This window comes from Rhinolophus ferrumequinum, chromosome 19 (genome assembly GCF_004115265.2).
Source record: "Rhinolophus ferrumequinum isolate MPI-CBG mRhiFer1 chromosome 19, mRhiFer1_v1.p, whole genome shotgun sequence".
NCBI classification, from domain to species: domain Eukaryota; kingdom Metazoa; phylum Chordata; class Mammalia; order Chiroptera; family Rhinolophidae; genus Rhinolophus; species Rhinolophus ferrumequinum.
In genome coordinates this window covers 38,404,827-38,426,257 of record NC_046302.1, presented here as the reverse complement: position 1 = coordinate 38,426,257, position 21,431 = coordinate 38,404,827, and the positions used below count along the sequence as shown (strand labels likewise).

The window sequence follows — 21,431 nt, the reverse complement described above, 5'->3', positions numbered from 1 at the left end:
GCCTTGTGGAGCAGCTCTCGGCAGGGAGGGCAGGTGGGTGTGGTGATGCCCTGTCTTCCTGCTTGTTCCCTTTGTTGGGAGACAAAGGCTCCAAGCATAATACTCTATAGATCCACCCACGTTGTCACAAATGCAACATTTCATTCTTTTTTTATTACTGCCTAATATTCCATTGTGTATATATATATATATATATATATATATATATATATACATGACACTTCTGTATCTATTCATCTATTGATGGACTCAAGGTTGCTCCCAAGTGAATTAAGTCAGGCAGAGAAAGACAAATACTGTGTGGTTTCACTAGTACGTGGACTCTGAAAACAAAATAAAAACAGACTCATAGAAACAGCAACCAAAGGGATGGTTACCAGCAGGGAGGGGTGGTGGGAGGGTGAGTGAAAAGGGGACGGGGAATATAGTCAGTAATATTGTGATAAGTTTACACAGTGACAGGTGATTCCTAGAATTAGTGGGATGATCACATTGTAATGTATAAAAATGTTGAATCATTATATTGTACACGTGAAACTCATATAACCAACATATAATAAGATTGTATACCAATTATACTTAAAAAAAAAGAAAGGCTGCAGGCAATGTAGCTGTGAATGCACTGTGGTGATCTTGCAGGTAAGCCCCACGTCATAGGATAGAGCTCCCCCAGCCCTGGCAAAGCAGAGAGAAATGTAAACAGAGGCTCTGGCAGGCTCCTCCCTCCCTGGAGAGTTCCTGTGGCTCCCAGAGGGCTCTCTTGGCTTCCCAAGACTTCTGTATTTGGTCTCTTTCACTTGTTTGTTGTCAGAAGCAGTTCATTAAGTGCTTGGTTGTCTCACCTGAGTAATTGCTGTCTATATACATGTATATTTTATTTTGCTCGTGGGAGGAGGTGAGCTCAGTGCCTTCCTATACCCCAGGCATCAGCATTTAAAAACTCTCCCTGTGACTCCAATGTGTAGCCCTGGGATGGAAGCTTGCTAATCCTTTCCGCAAAGCCAGGTGAGCTGATCAAGGTCACCTGGGAAGGTATAGACTACTATGGCTTCCAAATTTTAGTTCATATGACGTGCTACCCCCCTGCCCCCAGGTGAGGTTGTTGTTAAAATTGTAGATTCCAAATTTTACCTTCAGTAGGTCTGGGAGGGCGGGGGACACAATAAGGACAATAGAAATTGGCATTTTGATGAGTTCTTGTGCAGAATTTAATCCAGGTGGTCCTGGAATCCCATTTAAGGAAACATTGACCTTGACAGAGGGCATCTATGAGGGGAGGAGACCCAGAACACAGAATACAGGTGGTGGCCAGGGATCTTGGGTGCTGGAGCTTGGGGCTAAGAGCTCAATAGTTGGACTCAATGCCAGGCAGAGAGGTGGTGGGACACAGAGGTGACAAGAGAGGAGCTTGTGAAAAGTCGTGTGGTGGCTGCAGACCAGCTAGCTCCCTCCTCCTCTCTGAACTGTGCCTCAGGCTGGAGGCCCCAGGCAGGGCTGGCAGACACTCTCCTGCCATCCTCTCAGTCCCCATGGGTCTGGGGCAGAGCCCCTCTCTCTGGTCAGGGTTTTGCAGCCAAGCCTGGAGCTGGCCGGTGCCCTTCCCTGGCCCCTAGCCCATCACAGAGGACCCTAGATGGGTAACCTGTCATGGTTGCTCTAGTGTCTACTTGTACCTACCATTCAGTGCCTTAGAAATTCCCAGCTACTAGACAGAGGCCTGTCAGGTTCAAATCCACAGGGACCACCAGAGCAATTCCTGCTGTCGGCTGGCAAGGGATGCCTTCCAGACCTCACATCTCTGTCACTCCACAGCCACTGCCACCCCAGGCAGGACTGTGTCCATTCCTTCTTCCTGGATTGGGTGGAAACCTGCCTTTCTGTAATCACCACCTCTGGTCATAAGACTGTCCTTTCAGCCACACAGGTGGATCTAGTGCTTGCTCCACAGAACAGTTGTTCATATTTGTGAAGGTAGCGCTCTTGGACCCGGGAAATGACCTCTTCTCCAGGCCAGTGGCACTCAGAGTGGTATTTGTTCTGGAACATTCACTTCACCAATACATCATTTAAAGTGTGGTTTCTTCTTAGCCCATACTGTTTTCCTTGTGGAAATAGTGAAAGCCTTATGTTCATGGCTGCTTTATAGACAGAACTGCCTGCAATTCAGTCATTTATTTATTAACTGAACAAATGCATATGGAGGCCCACTGTGTGCCAGGTTGTGCTGTAGGTTCTGGGAGCCTCACGGTGACCCTGGTGGCATGAGCCCTGCCCCCATAGAGCTCATGGCTGGGAGAGGCAGGAGGAAGGTGACAAGTAAAGAAGCCCTTACAAGGCAGTCCTCCCAGGAAATAGGGGAGACACAGATGTTCCAGGCTGTTCACTTGTGGCCTCTGATATGCTACAGAGAGAGGGAACCCGCAGAAGAAGGAGGACACAGAGGGCCGCTCCTTGCATACAGGAACTGAAGGAGGGCTTCTGGAGCAATTTGAGGTGATAACAAAGCATCACTCCCCGCTCCACGAAAAATAAGAAAGAGAAATTCAGATTTAGAGTCCCAGGCATTTATTAAGCCTCTATTGTGTTCCAGAGGCTTCCACTTGCTGAGCACTTTCTCCAAGTGCCCAACATGCTTGCAGGCATCATTAGTACCCCGCTTTGTGGGTGGGGAGACAGGCCTTGGCCGGGCCACATGGCCGAGAGGTGCTCATCAGGCCCAGTTCTGGCCAGTGACCTCACGCTGCCAGGACAGAGGAAGGAGAGTTCCAAGTGGACTGAAAATTTCTAGCAGTTTAAGATTTACATAGAAATCTTACGACTGGGGTTGTAAGAAATCTTCATAAAATCTTAATTAAGTGCCTTAATAAAATCTTGATAAAGTACAATAAGCAAGGAAGAGGAGTGTAGTGGCCCTGAGGGGAATTTTCCTTTCTGACTGAGGGTAGAGAGGGGTCTGTGGGCCCTGATTCTCTTGCTCCAACTGAGAATCTCCCGTATGGGGCTGCAGGTGGAGAAGGTCAGGGCCGAGGGGGGTTGGCACCTGCAATGGGCTCGCAAGGTTTTTACTGTTTTATGTGAGAGCCCAGAGGGCAATGCGGGTGAGTTCTTGTTATAACACATGGAACCTTGCCCGGCTTGCCTGGGCATTGTGGGCTCACCCAGGACACTGAGAAACCCCACCGGTGGGCTTCCTCAGTGTCCTTCTCTCGGGTCTGCCACTGCTGTCACTCACAACTCAGTAAATGCTTTGTGGGTGGTCCGAGCGCTCCTCGGAGCAGCACCCCTGAAGGGTAGCAGGTCTCCCCTGGCTAAATGGCCACTTTAAGGAGGCAGCAATCTTGAGATGGAAGCAGAGAAAGAGAGCAAGAAAAATCCAGCAAGAACCTTGCCTGCTCCGTAAGACGATCAGAGGTCATGAATAATGGAGAGAAACGGGCCTCTGCGTCCTGGCAGCTTGGCTGATGTGGGGCCCTGCTCTCCTCAGGAAGGTCCCAGGCCCAGGGGCATCGTTCACGGCCCTCAAAGCCTGTGGGGCTAGGGTGATCTCCAGGGCGGGAGGCCACCACCCACCCCTCGGGTGGCCTGGAGGAGATCCAAGGGGCCCCCTTGCTGGGAGGCCAGGTGGGAAACTGCTGCCAAGGGCTCGATGTCACCTGATTCTGCATGAAGGGAGGAGAGAGAGCTGTTGGGAGGGGCACGGAGGAAGGAGGACAGCCTGCCCTCAGCCCCTATGAATAAGTGATGAGGCCCAAGGAGAAAACCCAGGGCAGGTGCAAGAGGAGGTGACCAGCAAGGGGATGGCAGAGAGAGGGGCCAGGGACAGGAAAGACAGAGATAAGGCACTGAGGTTCAGCTCAGAGGCCCAAGAAGCAAGGGGAGCAGGAGCAGCACTGTGGGCACAGGGGACCCAAGTGTGGCTCCTGGCCCACCCAGACGTCACAGGAGCCCAGGGAGAGCGGGCCGAGGGTCCAAGGTGGTGCAGGGAGGTAGGCCCGGTCAGCTAGCGAGGGCCAGGAAGAAGCAGCCAGCAAAATGATGCCCCAGAAGAAAAAGAGGAGAAAGAAAGACATTGACTTTGTAGCGCTGTATGAGGAGGAGCTGCTGAACTATGCCTCCGACGACGACGACGAGGAGGAACTGGAACACGAGTACTACAAGGCCAAAGGTGCGCGGTCCGGCCTGTGGGGTGTGGGGGTCGCAGCCGAGGATCTTGGCCTGTGCTTTGAGGGAGGAACTTGAGGTTCCAACCCCTTTCTCATGGATTTCCTATTGCGTCTGTACTATCTATATCTCCTTGGAGTAAACGGGCAGGCATTACGCTAGCGCCCCCTGCTGGATACAGGCGACCTGCCCTTTGTCACAATCTTATTGGCACAGAATAGACTAGAACGGCAGTGCTCACATTCTCCAGGTCCTTGCACCAAGAGCCACATTGCAATCTGGTCTCCATGGCGTGGCCTGCTTTAGGCAGAGCCTGACCTGACAGGGCTGTGACTGGGTGTTGTGGGGAGGACGCCTGACCCCTGGCAGCGTGTCCAGTGGGGCTCGGGGCTGCTGCCCACCGTGGCCAATGGAGATGGGGGCCTGGGGCTTTGCAAGGAGAGGCTGTGGCCCACGTGGAGAAGGCAGGGGTTGCTCTGGACCCCAGGGCCTTGTCCTTTTAGTCTCCTCTTCTTGTGGGGCTTTTGGGAGCTGCTTTGAAGTGCTCTACCTTCTTGCCAGGTAAACCAGAGAAGGGGTGAACTGCAAACCCAGGAGCCAAGTTTGGCCTGCAGAGGGGTTTTTGGTGTTTTGTTTTGTTTACTTCTGCCTTTTAAATGTTTTCAAATATTTTTGGCTGTGACTGCTTCTAGGCTGTGGACTTCTGGGTTGTGATAGTCTCCACCTCTCCTTGTCGTTTCATACTAGCCGTGTGTTATCCATCGATGCTGCCTGTCTAGTCCCTGAAGGCACTAAAATTCTCAGCACTTACTCCAGAGGGGCTCACTAGTCCCTGTAAGCACCATAGCCATTCATTCGTTCATCCATTCCCTCACCCATTCATTTATTCACCAAGTGTTTGTCGAATGCCTGCTCTGTGCCTGCCCAGGGCTTGTTCACAATCCCAGCATCTGTTGGGAGACAATTCCTCAAGGCGGCCTCCTTGGGGATATTGTTAATGGAGACGATGCAGTGAGGATAGGAAGGATATCGATGCTGATGACGACAACAATGGAGATGACAATGGTGGTGATGATGATGACAGTAATGGTGACCGTGATGGTGATGATGATGATTGTGATGGTGGTGAGGATGATGATGGTGATGATGACCCTGATGGTGATGATGGTGATTGTGGTGATGATGGTGGTGATGGTGATGATGGTGGTGATGACCCTGATGGTGATGATGGTGATGATGACGATAATGGTGATGATGATGATGGTGATGATGACACTGATGGTGATGATGGTGATGATGACGATAATGGTGATGATGATGATGGTGATGACCCTGATGGTGATGATGGTGATGATGATGGTGATAAGTACTACTTATGGCATGCATATCTTTTGTCCAACTGTGGAGGAGTGTCTGTAAGATAAATTCCCAGAAATGGAAATGCTAGGTCAATGGGTATGAACATTGAAAACTTTGTTTTATTTGCTTTAATCCTTACCATAATCCTTCAAGAAAGAAATTATCCCTACTTCAGAGAGGAGGAAATTGAGGCTCAGTAAGAAATTTGGTTGAAATCACATAGCCAGTAATGGTAGAATTGGAATTCAGATAATAATCCATTTAGTTCTATAGTGCATATTCATTTTATTGATTGTTTCATTCATTCATTTATTTGCTCATCCATTCATCCGGGTAATTACTTATTGAGCATCTCCCACTTGCCAGGCTCTGTGCTTGGGGCAACCTCTGTTGCTGTTAATTCTTTGTGCTGACAAGGGGACTTTATGAGTTGGGGTCCTCCCCGTTAGAGCCAAACAGAATTTTACATCTTCCACAGAATTTGTTTTTCCACAAGATAGTTCTTCAGATATCTGAGTTTTTTTAATTAAAAATTTAAATTTGAGGAATAATATATATACAGCACAAAACTCGTAAAGGTATAGCATGATGAATTGTTACATATGCATGCTTATGTAACCACCGCTTAGAACAAGACACAGAACACTTCCAACCTCCAGAAAACTCCTTCGCTCGCCTTCCCAGAGGTAATAGTTTTCCTGATTCTATCCCCATAGATTAGTTTTTTTCTGTTCTTGAACTTCAGATAAATGGAATCATGCAGTATACACTTTTTGTGTGTAGCTTTTCTTTCACTCAACATTGTATCTGAGCAATTTATCCATGTTGTGACACGTTATATAGTTTGCTCTTTTTTGTTATGGTGCACTATAGCATTTTATGAATACATCACCATTTATTTAACCATTGTATTGTTGATGGACTCTTGGGTTATTTCCAGTTTTTAGCTATCATGAATAAAGCTGATACAGATCTTGTACTTGTACACATCTGTTGATGGACATATGCACTCATTTCTCTTGGATTTATAATTGGAAGTAGAATCCCTGGGTCATAGGATGGACATTATGTTTAACTACCAAGGCTCATAACAATTTACACTCTCACCAACAATGTACGAGAGTGCCAATAGCTCCATATTCTTGCCAATACTTAGTATTGTCAGTCTTTTTAATTTTAGCCATTCTGGGGGGTATATAGTAGTATGTTATTGTAATTTTAGTTCACATTTCCCTGATGAATAATGATGCTGAACACGTCTCCATACGCTTATTGGTTATTTGGATACCCTCATTTATGACATGCCTGCTTAATTCTCTTGTCCATTTTTCAACTCTATTGAAATATAATTTTGCAATGAAATGCATCCGTTTTAAATGTGCTGTTTGATGAAGATGGGCACATGTATACTTTCGTACAACCATTAGCCCAATCTATATATAGTATATTTAAATTATCCCCCAAATTTCCCTGTGCTCCTTCTCAGTCAATTCCCCTACTCCCAGGAAACCATGTTCTGCTTTCTGTTACAATAGATTATATTTGTCTTTTCTATAGTTTCATATAAATGGCAGTATAATGTATAGTGTTTTATGTCTGACTTCTATGGCTCAGCATAACGAAACGAGCTTGAGATTTAGCCATATTGTATGTGTCAGTAGTTCATTCCTTTTTACTGCTGAGTAGTATTCCATTGTATGGATGTACTACAAGTTGTTTATCCATTCACCTGGTGATGGATATTTAGGTTGTTTCCACTTTAGGGCTATTATGAATAAAGCTGCTATGAACCTTTGTGTGCGGGTCTTTGTGTAGACATGTTTTTATTTCTTTTGGGTAAATACCTCAGAGTGGAATATCTGGGTCTTAGGGTAAGAGTATGTTTATTTTTTAAACAAATTGTTGCCTATTAAAAAGATTGTGTGGTCCTTTTTTAAATACAGATTTGTACCCTTAATGGACTATTGAGATAGTTTCTTCATTCTTCTCCTGTACCCCAGACTCTCCTTTTCTCCAAACCAAGCATCTCCAGGCCTCTCTATGTCTTCTCTCATATGATGTGGTTCTAGAATTTTTGCCAGGCTGATCATTTTCCTATGGACATTTGGTTTGGAAATGCCCTGGTGTATATGCAAGCCATGTGGGCAACACTTCAGGGCCCAGAGTTGTCCCAGGGAGGGCTCCAGGAGTTGTTTGCAGATCAGATACCCCTGTGGTGTAGACTAGGAAGAATTAAGCCTTTGGTTATTGCAAGAGACAGAGAGTCTTGCAAATATACTGCTTCCTTTCTCTCCCTCATGGTGTCTTGATGGGGACCTTCATTAGAACCAGGGACATTAAAAGGAAAGGTGTCAACAGCAAACGGAACAAGCTACAAGGGGTCGAAAAGAGGAGAAATCAGTGCCCCTACCAAAGAGGGACTCCTGGCAAAGCCCTGCACCCCCAGCCCTGGAATGAATGGCTTATCCTGAGACAGCAGTGCAATGCCCAGAAGGTCATGGGAGGTGAGGCCTGACAAGGCAGCTGCATTGTCAGAGGGCAGAGAGGAAGGTGCGAGCTTGGCGCAGGCTGTGAAGAAGGTCATGTCTAGGAGGACCTCCATGTGCTGTGCTGGAAAGGCCACAGACTGGACATCTGGAGGCCATAGGCTGGGCTCAGCTGTTGACGCCGTATAATGTGTGACTTGGGCTTGTCCCCGTGCCTAAAGGTTCCTTACCTGTAAAATGAGTATGCAGCATGAAGTGCGTGGGTTTGGACTCACAGCAGGACGTGGTGTGAGTCTGACCCTGGCTCAGAAGCTTGCAGGTTGTAGCAGGGTTCACAGGGTCCCTTGTGGCTGGGCATCCCCTGAGGGGCTGGCAGGAGCTATGGCTTCTCCAAGCCCACGTAGGATTCTGGGTGTGTTTTTCTGAGACTGCCACCTGTTCTCCTTTCCTCCTCCAGTGTACGAGGTGGTCACATCCACAGGAGATGTTCGGGGTGCAGGGACAGATGCCAATGTGTTCATCACCCTTTTTGGAGAGAACGGGATCTCTCCTAAACTCCAGCTCACCAGCAAGTGAGTACTAACTAAACCTTCGTGGGGTCCTGGGTTGGGAGTCAGGGGAGAAGATGTGTGCGTCCACAGGGACGTTACGTGGCACCAGCCTCTGCTAACGACAGACCCACCTGTCAGCCAGGTCTCTCCCAGTGATTTCCTGTCAAGCTTCCTTAGCGCCTCTCTTGATTTTTTTATGTACAGTAATGTCTACTTTGGATCTCAAAATGTGCAAGAATTCAGATTAGTTATCCCTTGATGTGGGAGAACAGAACTCAGGACCAAGAAGCCTGGGTCTGGGTCCAGCTTTACCACTTAGTTGTCATGTAACTTGAGTCAAATCTCTGGTATCCAAGGCCTTGGATTCCTCATGTATCATCTGGATGTGATAACCCCCTTTACCAAACTCACAGGGCTTTGGAGAAGAGGAGACAAGGTCATGTATGTGAGGGAGCCATGAGCTGAAACACTGCTCCTACCTCTCACCTAGCACCAGCATCGTATCAGACCTGCCTGCCAGCTCACGCACACTCGAGTCAGCCGTTTACATTACTTTTGTGTGTGCTTATGTGTGTGTGTGTCTTGTGTCTTGTGTCTTCCATTTCCTTGGAACTCATTGAGAGCAGGACCTGCTCTCTTTTTGATGCTTTCCTCCCACTGCACACGGACACTCACAGATATACGAGTACTCAGCCATGTTTAGCAGAATCACTGAATTCCAGAGAGGTCTAGGGGCCTTACGGACGGTTGGTTTGCAATCTGTGCTAAACGGCACAGGTGACATATCAGCTGATTCTGAGCCCACCGTGCCCCATCCTTCCTTCCTCCTGAGCAGCTCAACTTAGGATTGTTCTCCCCACCAAGTTTCTGGGTCAGGTTCTATTTGCGCCAAGAGAAATTTGAAAACTGCTAAATCTAATCACCCATTTTGGGGAAACCGAGGCCTTGAGTGGAGCAGTGAGCGGCTGAGTCATGGAGCTTCTCGGTGGTAAATCTGGTCCTCAAACCCCAGGTTCTTGATGTAGACATTTTCCTTGAACATGTGTCCTGTGGCCCTGGCCAGTGTGTGGAGAGACCCCTGAAGGCTTTCTGGGGCTGGAGGCTGTGACCTTTGGGGATTATGGCTTGGCTCCTCCAGCGATGGCAGGGGAAGCTGTGGAGGGCTGGGGTCAGAACATCCCCGAACTGTGTCCTCAGCAGACTGACCAGGCCCCGTGCCGCTCGTTTACTCTGAGGGCGGACTATGGCGTAAAGGCCGCAGTGCTGAGGCAGGCATAACACCCTATTTTGTCCGTTTTCCGCAGATCAAGGTACCCGCCTTCTTGTTCTGCTTATACTGCAGAATGATTCGTTTGTGGAAGTCTTTCCCTCCAGTGATGGGGGCACGGTAAAGAGAATACATGAAATGTCCATCCTATTTGCCATGCGACCTCCCGGAGGGCACCCGCCCAGGGAAAAGCCAGTAGACCCTGTGGAGTTGGCCAAGTTGTTTTCTGGAGTCCCCAGCCTGCTTTTTTTAAACAAAAGGAACAATTTTCTCCTTTCATGGTGGTTCCTCCCTGTCTTTTGTGCATCCAGTATCCTTAGACTCTTCTCCCTCACCTTTTTCAAAACACCTCTCAGGAAGGCCTTCAGGGTCATCTCTTATAACCCTGCCTGAGGCTTTGTCACTGAGTCCCTGTTCCTGGGAATCTGAGTTCCCGCCTTCCTTCTCTACAGGGAAGGAAAGACTGCATCAGGGTAAAGGAGTGTAAAGCATGAATGAGCTGGCAGTGTCAGCAGGATCTCCAGACACTGCTGGAAGCACACGTAGGCAGGCAGCTTCTCTGGGCTAGCCCACGGTTAGGAATCAACAATCTCCCCAATTACCCCACAGGTCTGCTGGTGGGGGTCTCTCCCATGTCTGTGTCATACTCCAGGTAGGACAGCAGGGACACAGATCTGCCCAGGACCCCAGTAGGGCTGGTCCAGAGGGTTCTGCAGGAGCCCATGGCGGGTGGTCATTTCAGGGACACGGGCATGTTTTACAGACACAGCTGTATGCCGTCAAGAGGCTGGAGAGGTGATGCCCAGAGAGATGCCAGGTAGAGCCAGAGGACAAGGGGAGGTTTGCTTTGGGCCACCAGCTTCTATCCCTGTTACTTACAAATAGTCAGAGCTCTGTGCACGAAGTGGGATCAGGGTGGCTAGAGTGAGACTTTATAGGGGAGGGCACAGTCGGGGTGTCACATGGTGAAAAGAACTCAGGTAAGAGAGGAACAGAAAGAGGGTGCTTTAGAAGGGGAACAACTTGCAAAGGTATGGAGGCTGTGTGGGCCCCACAGGCCTCCAGGGGCCGGGAGGTTGCTGGCTACCTGGAGGGGCACAGAAGAGGAAGGTTGCAAAGGCAGGGCAGGACCAGACTGTAGAAATCCTTGTTTGCAAGCCGATCAGGGGACGCTCGACTTACTATGCAGCCAAGAAAATTTAATCTAACCACGGTGAGCAGATAAATGGAGAAGGAAGAGCTAGACTCTGGCTGCTGTAAGACCTGAGAAAACGGCCACAAAGAGAATTGCATAGAAACAAACCTCACCAAGACCCTTTCGATTCAAGACAGAGACCTCGGGTCTGAGAGGGGAGCATTGCTTTCCAAGGAATTCCAGGTACCCATGTCACCCGGATGCCCGTGGCCCTGGTGGTCAGCATGCTCTGTGAGACTGAGATGCAGTGAGTCCAGCGCAGCCATCACACCTGCCAGTCCCTGGGTCTGCTCAGATGCCCACGCGTCTCCAAATCTCTCATATCACTGTCTGCTGCTGTCCCCTCCTTGTCACACCATCTCACCCCAAACCAAAGCCATGTGTCAGTTGGAACCGAGCTTCCTTTTCCTTGCTTCACGCACACACAAACACACTACAAGGCATTTTTGAGTGTATCAGCCTGCACTGATAGCTTGGGGCACCAGAAAGAGTTCACACTGCAGCAATGCCAACAACTTACATTAAGCCACCACCTTGCCTGGAGTTTTTCCCTGACGCCTTTCTCTGTAGCCGCTGGCCATGTCTCTCACCCTGCCTTTCCCTCCTGCTTCTTCCATGTCCTTTTCTCTCTCGTGTCTTCTCTCCTACGCCCAGCCTTTCCCTTCCACTTCCAAATGGCTTCTTAGGAGTTTTGATTTTTTTCCAATATAGGAACATTGGGGCCTGAAGTTAAAATGCTGCCTGTCCTCACCCTCATGGTCTGGTGTCTAAATTCCTCCATACACATTGGGTCCTCTCCTAGGCAGCAAAGGGTGTGACATGTTCACTTTGATTCCCTGTTAGCTGACCTGCACACCAGTTTAGTGCCAGCAGCCATGGCTCCCAGAGGCAACCCCCATCTCTGGGTTTCCTTTCCAGTCACCAAGACCAGCCCCCATACTGCATGACGTGGTTAGAATATGGGAAAAGGATGGGATCTCATGTATCTTCTGGATCACGGTTCTCCTGTTGAGAATTCACCGTCTGAGAGTGTCAGAGAATTCCTGGCATGTTAGCCTGCTGGCTCGGCCTGGTTTGCGGCTAACATGCCCTGTGCAAACTGTACAAGCCCTCCTGGGGAGGAGGCGTGGGCTGGGCACCGGGCTGTGTTCTGTATTAGCCTTCATTCCTGGATCTCCCAGGAGCCATGGAGAAGCTGCAGTCTTCCACCAGGGAACGTGAAGAAGTCTTCATTTCTAATGTTTCCTTTGACCAGGGAGGGACCCTCTGTCCTTTGCTATTTCTAGTCCATCCCAGTCACTTTTCTCAAACTCTTAGGCACTTGCCAGAAGTGGGGATTTCAGAATCTGACCCCAAGTGGGGTGGGGTTGGGCCTTGTTTGGGATCATCCAGCCCCTCCCTGAGACAAGGGAGTCCGTATAGCCATGTCCCTGAGTCCTTTTCCTCTCCCTCCTCTGAAGAGAGAGACCCCTGTGAGGCAGCAGCTTCCTCTTGTCTGCCAAGACGATGTTGGTCTTCATCTTACAAATACCGGGATGATGGTTTTGTCTCCTGTGATGCCCTGGAAGGCTGCAGTGTGGCCATGAGTCAGTGAGAGCGCTCCCTGGCCCACCCTGGAAGGCCTTTCTCTCCCGGTCTCCTTTCCTCCACCTCAGTTGTTAATATTTGTTTTCCGAGTGGCTATAAAGACCATGGTCAACTATTCAACACACACACTGGAATTTAGGAATCCACGTTCCTCTTGGTCCATGCACAAGGCCTTTCTGAGGCACGGAGCCCCACTTACTGCTCGCAGCTGTGGGAGCCTCTTGTCAGAGGCACCCCGGAAAGCCAGCTGCTTTCCTTCCAAATCACGTCTCGTCTTTTCCTTTCTAAATCACCCTCCTCTTTCCCTAATCATCAGCATTGGCTGTTGCCCAAATTCCACGCACCCTGAGAAGATGAAGCCAGCAATCCTCAAACTCATTCCAGAGAATTCGCCACAGGCAGCTGCAGGCTGGGTGGAGTGGGGGCTCTCTGAAACATGGGGCTGTACTTTTTACATAATTAACCAAAACAAGACGTTCTCCCTTCAGAAAACTAAAGAAAAAAAATATATATATATAGACCAGAATAAATAACTAATACTTCATAATAGTCTTACCATCTAGACATGAGGTTTTTGTATAAATCCTTCCCATCTTAACTGTTTTTAAATGAAGTTGCTATCCTGTTTCTATTGGTTGTTGTTTTGTACATTCTATTTTTAACCTGCTTTTTTTTCTTTTAAGCCTATATCATAATCTTGTTTCTGTTTCACAAAATCTTTTTTTTTTATAACAGGATTTTTAATGGCTGCATAATATTCCATTGTATACCTTCCCAAGGTTTATGTTTCTTAGGGTATTTATTTGAGGTAAAGACTCTTATCTACTTATTCTAAAAAACAAAAACAAAAATCAATTTCCTTGTCTCAGATATTGAAACAGAAAATATCTCGTATTTATTTCTTTGTTTCCTATTCACACAAATTGACGCACAGGATCCATGTTTATGTGTTTTCCAAGTCATTTGACAACTGCTTTGACTCTGAAACAAAATGCGGGTGTGTTGTTATTCGCCCTTCGAGGTGAGATTCTGACAGGTACATGCAGCGAGCCGGGGAGTGGGCCCTTGCATCCAGCAAAACAGGAAGGTTGTACCACTCTCCCTCTCCCCCTCTGTGCCCAGACTGCACCATTGGGGTCCCTTTTCCCTGACAAGGCCACCCCGATTTCATGAGCTCCGCACTGCTTTAGGAGGGCCACAGGCCCATGTCTCATGATATACCCACCGTAAGGAGAACTCTCCGTCAGCAGGCTGTTTACCAAAGTGGGTCTGTTTGCAGAATCACAGCTTCTGAGAACCTTAAAAGCCTTCTGTTACTGAGAGAGCCTGAGTCTTGTTGCTTGCGGGAGAAGACCCTTCTCCTACCTCTTTATTCTGAAACACACTGATGTCCAATAAACAGGTGTAGGTCTTTGTGCTTTTCTTGCCCCATGGGCTGGGTGTTGGTGCTGAGAGCCGGGGGCACCGAGGGAGGTCTACAGCTCTCAGCCGTGCAGAGGCATCACTGATGGTGCCGGAAGAGCTGCGGAAAGTCCCGGGCGGAAAGAGCAGGGGTCCTGGCCCACACAGGGGAAGGGGCAGATATCCACTTGAGCTTCAGGCTTCCACTCCCCCCGTAACAAGTCGGCTCCAGCCCTCCCACCTACACTGATCGAAAAAGGGTGCTCCCAAGGCTGGGCTCACTGCAGAACGTCTCAGGGGTACTTGCTTCCGTTTGCACCATCTGCAGGATGCCAGATATGCCTTTCCTCACCGCCTCACTTCCCCGGGTGCTGACTTGGGTTGAGTATTTTCTTCCTTGTTGGACTGGCAGGACCATGGACCCCCACCCAAGTTCTGCATCCACTTGGGGCTGCCATTGCTACTTTCCCCAGCAAGAGCAAGGCAAGAAAGGAAGAGAGGCCAGAAAGCCTGCAGAACTGAGAGCAGCATGGCATTCAGCACGCCTTCCTTCCTCCTCCACTGTCCCAACCCAGAACAACCAGAGGGCATTGGATCACAGCTTTGGAGAGCTAGGTTCTGGTCCCAGCTCTGCTATCAATTAGCAGTTTACTTGTTTGTAACGTGGGGCTAGTATTGCCCACCACGCTTGCTTTGACAACACATGGCAAGGATCACATGGGAACGTGAGTGTGAAAGCAAGGAATGAGTACTAACCGTCCCTGCCCTCTGCCTCTCCAGATCACATGAGAAAGGAATATCAGAATAGGAGCAGTTCCTTGTAGCACTTCCCAGGAGTGGGGCGGTGGAGGAGGAAGGGGGCTGCCAGCCCTTGGCTTTTCTCCCTGGCCTGTGAGCCGAACATTGATCTGGGCTCACTGTGCACATGTTCATTGCAGGAGTCAGTCTGCCTTTGCGAAAGCCAACACTGACGTGTTCCGGGTAAGGACAAACAACGTGGGCCTCATCTACAAAATCAGGTGAGACCTGGCCCCTGGCCGGGGGCAGGGTGAGATGCAGGCCAAGGACAGTAGGAACGGACTTCACGTTCGACCCTTTCTGGATGTTGATTACTCTTCTTGTGTCCTTTGAGGAGTGACCAAAGACTCAACTCTTTATTTTTATTTTTATTTTTTAAAGATTTTATCGGGGGAAGGGGAACAGGACTTTATTGGGGAACAGTGTGTACTTCCAGGACTTTTTCCAAGTCAAGTTGTTGTCCTTTCAATCTTAGTTGTGGAGGGCACAGCTCAGCTCCAGGTCCAGTTGCCGCTGTTAGTTGCAGGGGGCACAGCCCACCATCCCTTGCGGGACTCGAGGAGTTGAACCGGCCACCTTGTGGTTGAGAGCCCACTGGCCCATGTGGGAATCGAACCGGCAGCCTTCGGAGTTAGGGGCATGGAGCTCCTACCACCTGAACCACCGGGCCAGCCCAAGACTCAACTCTTTCCTTCGCAGCCTGAGTCATGGTGCCCTAAACTTCCCCATTAGAAATTCACTTCTCTGAGTTAAGACAGTTTGAGACAGTTTTCCACAAACTTGGGAAAGAAGCTCCGAGAGACACTAGCATGGTGGTTAGGGCCAGACTGAGTCCAGACCACGTTGGTTCAGATTTCTGTCCTGCCATTTACTAGCTGTGGGACTTTGGGTCGGTTTTCTCTCGAAACCTCAGTTGTTTTCATCTGTAGTAATGGCACCAAGCTCCTCGGGTTAGTGAGGACTCAGTGAGTTGTGCTTAGCACAGTAACGGATACACTATAAGCACTCAGCGAGTGTCAGAGATGACAGGATGCTAGAGTGTTAGCAGGAAGATGAAAGGTGTTGCAGGATGCCTTTTGATAGAGCGTGCCCCTGAGCTTGTTTGAGGAGGTGGGGCTTGTGAAAATGAGGAGAGGGATAACTCAGCCTCTTGCAGAGGAAGAGCCTTCCATTGTCCCTTTTTATCCCCCTCTTCCTGCTCCCTGTTCAAGTTCATGCCGATTTGTTGGAATGTCAAAAATCATCTGTGGTCTGACTGCACTCAAACTGGGGCCTAGACGGGGGTCAAATGCTGCCACACTTCAGCCCTGATTTTCGTTCCTCCCACTAGAAAGTGTGGTGTCAGGAACTCTATTTACTGGGGAAATAAGAGACACATGAGGCCCTGGCATTGGCTGTGTGGGGAAAAAGGGCTATGAGCAGGGAAGGCGCTCTTACAGGGGAGGGTTGGGAAGAGGGTGTCGGTATGTGGGGAAAGGAGACCACTAAGACGAAGTCCTACTATGTGCCAGGCTCTGTGTCAGATATAGGCATGCATTCTGTCTATATCATATGTGTCATTCAGATGACATTCAGATGACACATATGGGGTTGTGTGTTAGATGAAGCTACATTTGTCCTGTTAAGTCCTGCAAGGGAAGGTCTCACTGTGATAGGCAGGGATGAGATGCTTGGTGCAAAGCGAGGTTGTCTAGGGGTCAAATTCTGGGGAAGAAACTGACCCCAAAGAGGAAACCTGGGCCCCCAAGGATGAGAGGCACTCTATATAGAAGTGGGGGAAGTTACTGGGGCCCAATTATGAAGAGTCTGGATCTGTGCTGTGCTGTACAGCAGTCCCCCGGCCACTTGTGGCTATTGAGAACTTGAAATGTGACTAGTCCAAATCCAGACATGCTGTGCATATAAAAACACCAGATTTTTAAAAACGTAGTACAAGAAAAAGAATGTGAAATATCTCAATAAATTTTTACATGGTTACATGTTGAAATGATAAATGGATTAAATAGAATATATTATTAAAATTAATCTCACCAGTTTCTTTGTTTCTTTTTCAATGTGGCTACTATAAGATACAAAATTACATATGTGGCTGTCACATGCAGCTCATGTGATATTTCTATGGGACAGTACCAGTCGAGATGGCTATGGGAGAATCCTCTGGGTAATGGGACCAAGGAGAGTATCTGGGGTGTCTGGGAAGGAGTCAGGGAGAGAGGGGAAACTGGTGATGGTCCTGTTGCAAGCCTTGGCAATCCTGGATTTTCTATGGAAGGCAATATTTCCTTGCAGGCAATGTAACAACGTAATCCTCATTAAGAAGCACATCATTACTAAGATATCCCCACTTCATAGATGAGGAAACTGAGGTTGGAGAGGTAAAGTAACAACACCAAAATGATTGAACCTCTCCTTGGAGTACACATTTGGCTATTCCTGCATGGAAGGGCATTGTCTCCATCTGCCAGTAACACTGTGGGTATCTGCTTCTGCTCCAGGATCGAACATGACAACACGGGCTCCAGTCCCAGCTGGTACCTAGACCGTGTGATTCTGACCGACCTAAAGCGGCCTCACCTCCGTTATTACTTCAACTGCTGCAGCTGGCTGAGCGACCTGGAAGGTGACCGCCAGTGGTGCCGCGACCTGTTGGCCAGCTTCAGCCCCATGGAAGTGCCCCGAGGTCAGTGCCAGCGTGGCCTACCCACTGTCGCCCCCACTCAAGCCTCTATCTTGTTCTGAGCAGTCCCATCGCCCCTTGCCATCCTCCAAGGTCTGCCTGTCAGGTAGGGCCCGAGTGAAGCCCCATCTCTTCCCTGTGGCCTTCCGAGAGCAAGCTTACGTGGTCTGGGGGATCAAGGAAGTGGGAACTATAAGACGACCTAGAAGCATGAGGGAGGGATGGGAGCAGCCCTGAGCACATCCAGTGTTTTCAGAAACGCGTGTTGATATATTTCTACCGAGCGTCCCTCTGAGTTCAAAGGCAGCTTCCCCTGCCTTCCTACTCCCCTGCCTTCCTTCTGATGCCCAAGGAAGGCGAGTTATAGCTAGGGCAGGGGGCACGGGGTCAGAACTCAGCGCTTCCAGCATTCCATCGTGCTGCCCCTGACTCCTGATTGTACGAATGAAACAACTTGAAGTACATCTCTGGCCAAAGGCCTTCAATTCAGTCATTTTAGCTCAGCAGGAGGCAGGGGAACGAAGCCTATAAAAACACACACGTGTCCCATGTCTGATTTTATCACACCTTTGTCCCCTAAAGTGATGAGGCTCACCTCACCCCATTGTTGAACACATTTGCCTTTCCCAAAAGGGGGGCATCATCATAATTCCCTGCTCCCACAGAGTCATGGGCTGTCGGACAGAAAGGCACTTGGCAGCCATGAGAAGTGACTTTCCCATGGCCACCCTGCAGTACAACATGCTGGATTCTGCCTTCCACCGTGTACCCTTGGTCTCCAAGTTCCACCGTCTTTTGCAACCCAGCTGGGCAGAAACAAACACACCCTATGTCTCAGTGGGCTTTCTTTCTTAATTTTTCTGTCTGCCTCTGATCTCTCACCTTGAACGCTTGCCTTGCTCCTCTGTACTCCTCATGGTAATAACTTACAACTTTATTGATTCTTTTTTTTAAAAGATATGTTATTGATCTTTTGTCTTATTATAAAAGCCACATTTGATCATTACAGAAATTTTAGAAAATAGAGACAACACAAACATAAAAAAAGAATACTTGTTAATTCCATCACCTGGAAAAACATCACTTCTGATATTTTTATGCAATCATTTCCAGTCTTTTCTATGCATATGGCATTTGAAAGAATGAGCTGTTAAGAAAAGAACTTCCAAAAAGTCACCATTGAGAAAGAATTAATGTAACTCAGGGGTTCTCCAGCTTCCCACAAGAATCATACAAGGTAGTGTTTTCTTGATTCCTAAAGGGAAGACAAAGATACTCTCTGACCCCATCTCTGAGCCAGGCTGCCTGAGCGCCCCCTTACCACTTTATAGGATAGTTGGCATTGTAGTTTTAGTATTTCCATGCTACATTCCAGAAGGAATGAAACCCAGGATCTTCAAATATTCAAATGACTGTGTTGGTAAACCAAAGGTTAAGTTTCTTTGCTTTTCACCTGTAATTATTGAACGTGATTTTTGATTGCTGTCAGAGGTCTTTGATGATCAAAATGGGGATGGTAATTATTTCTTCATCCATGCAGTTTGGTAGGTAACAGTATTTCAAAACGTGGGAGGTTGGCAATAACAGAAAGAGGAGAGAGGAAAGGGAACGTTTTCAGTGTATATTCCACCCCCCATCACGACCCACCAAGGGAGGATGGATCCTCAGCTGGCCGTGTTCCCTCCCCCCACCTCTGAGAGCCATCTCCTGAAGTTCTGGCTGATAATCATCTGGAACCTTCTTTCATTCCTGCTCCTCAGGGAAGGCAGGTGTTCTAGGCTGACCAACTGACCCTTTGACCGATGTGACCCACAGATAGCCGTGGGAGTGGAGCAGACTGGACCGTGATCAGGTTTCTAGATGGTTCCTGTAAAGGGGATTTTGCACACCCTGCTTAAAGCCTCAGGCATGAGGGGAGCTTGCCCCACCTGTGGTGCAGGTGACTGCTGCCGTGGACAAAAACATCGGCCCTTGCTCAGGGCACCGTGCCTCATCTGCCATGGAGATTACCCATCCCTCTCTAGGCTTCTCTCTACATGTACCTTTTAGGGGAGGCACCCAACACATTCCTGGCACTTTGGGGGTCAATAACCTGATCAGGGCCCCCTTTTCCTGGAGCCCACTGGGGAGAAGGTAGGCATGAAGTGTTGCCAAAAGAAGGAGGCAGAAGCTGATCAACTCCCAGTTGTGTGGATGGAGGAACCCAGAACCAAGTTCAATTTCTTAGTTGTTCTCAATTGGCTGGTAAAATCGCTGCACCTGGCACCTTAAGGAAACCAGGCAGTAGGACCAACCCAAATACTTTGCCCCTTGGTTTTCTCTGGGTCTGATTGCCAGGTCCTGGGGATCTGTTGTGGGGCCTGGGAGCCAGGTTGGTGTATCTCCTTAATCCATCAGTGGTCCCTAAACACACATTCAATCCACCTTCAAGATTTTTGCCTTATTCAAGTACCACTACCCTTATTATTTACTACGTCTTCTTTAACTCACTTTTTGCAACCTACATTAACTTGTAAGTTTGTTGTTAAAAGACTGTTGATATTACTATCATAAAAAACTGTTATCATTTGCTACAGGTATCAGATTTACATTAGTACAGAGAACCGTCCCGTATCCCAAGTAGCATCCAGTATACCACCAGGTGTGTGCAAACTGCACCCTGGGAAACACTGCCAGCCCTGATCTGGGAGGAAGGGAAAGCCAGGAGGGCGGGGAGGAGGGCTGAGAAGATATCTGGGCTCTCTCCTTCACAAGTCCTTGCTTCACGTACCACACCTCTAAGGCTGAGGAGGTGAGGAAAGGCTGGCAGGTGCTAATTACACAGATGAGTAAACGGAGGTCCAGGGAGGTGGGGACTCATCCAGGATCAAACAGCCAATCACTGATGGAGCTGGGACTAGAATGTGAGTCTCCTAATTCTTGGGGGAATATGCTTTTCGCCTGTCCCTTAGGCAGGGCAAGGCCAAGGACAGTCTGGCACCTAAGAGATCAGAGCTTGAGGAATCACGACGAGGGCTCATGGAGGTCCGTTGGACCAATCTCCTCCTGTCACAGGAATCCCTTCCACAGCATCCCCACCAGTGGCCTCTCCAGCCCTAGTTTCAATCCAGCCTTTCTTGAGTGTTGGATAGTCACAACTCATTCCACTGCTAAGCGGCACTGGTAGTCAGAAAGACCAGCCTGAATATACACCCCATCCGGTCTCCGCAAGACTTCTGCTTCTCTGTTCTGGTCCTCCCAACACACCACGCTGTGTGTTTTCATGTCCGCCCTTCAGCTGTGTGAAGACAGGCTTCTCTCCTCTCAGGATCACATCCCCAGGTTCCTCAGCCTCACCTCTTGTAGCCCTTGTCCAGCCTGCCTCCTGAGTGTTTCTGGTTTGTCAGTGACCCTCAAGAATGGACCTCCTAGGCTAGAACCTTGTGTTCCAGATGGAGCTCATCGGAAGAGAGTGCAAGGGGCCCCCTGCTTCTTCTATTATTATTATAAAATACATATAACATTACATTTACCATCTTAACGTTTTTCAGTGCACAATTCAGTGGCACTAAGCACATTCACACTGTTGTGCGATGCCCGTCACCATCCATCTCCGGAACTTTTTCATCTTCCCTAACTGAAACTCTGTACCAATTAAACACTAACTTCATATTCCTGTTTCCCCATCCCCTGGTAACTTTTATTCTACTTTATGTCTCTTTGAATTTGACTACTTAGGAATCTCACATAACTGGAATCATACGTATTGATCCCTTTGTGAGCGACTCATTTCATTTAGCATAATGTCTTCAGAGTTCATCCATGTTGTAGTATGTCTCAGAATTTCATTTATTTGTAAGGCAGAATTGTATTCCACTGTATATATCTACGATCGTTTATTTATTCATTCATCTGTCAATGGACATTTGGGTTGTTCCCACCTTTTAGCTCTTGTGAATAATGCTGCTAT

At 48.5% G+C, this 21,431-nt stretch overlaps 1 protein-coding gene across 1 annotated transcript in view; it reads left to right on the top strand.

The window, feature by feature from the left end:
* The first annotated feature begins 559 nt into the window (after positions 1 to 559).
* The window catches only part of LOXHD1 (lipoxygenase homology PLAT domains 1), a 143,937-nt gene continuing 123,065 nt past the window's right edge, over positions 560 to 21,431 (top strand). The window contains exons 1-4 of the mRNA XM_033087872.1: positions 560 to 4,165; positions 8,464 to 8,578; positions 14,946 to 15,026; positions 17,301 to 17,485. Of these exons, the coding sequence (XP_032943763.1) occupies positions 4,033 to 4,165; positions 8,464 to 8,578; positions 14,946 to 15,026; positions 17,301 to 17,485 (514 nt within the window). The 5' untranslated portion in view covers positions 560 to 4,032. The remainder of the gene's footprint in view (positions 4,166 to 8,463; positions 8,579 to 14,945; positions 15,027 to 17,300; positions 17,486 to 21,431) is intronic.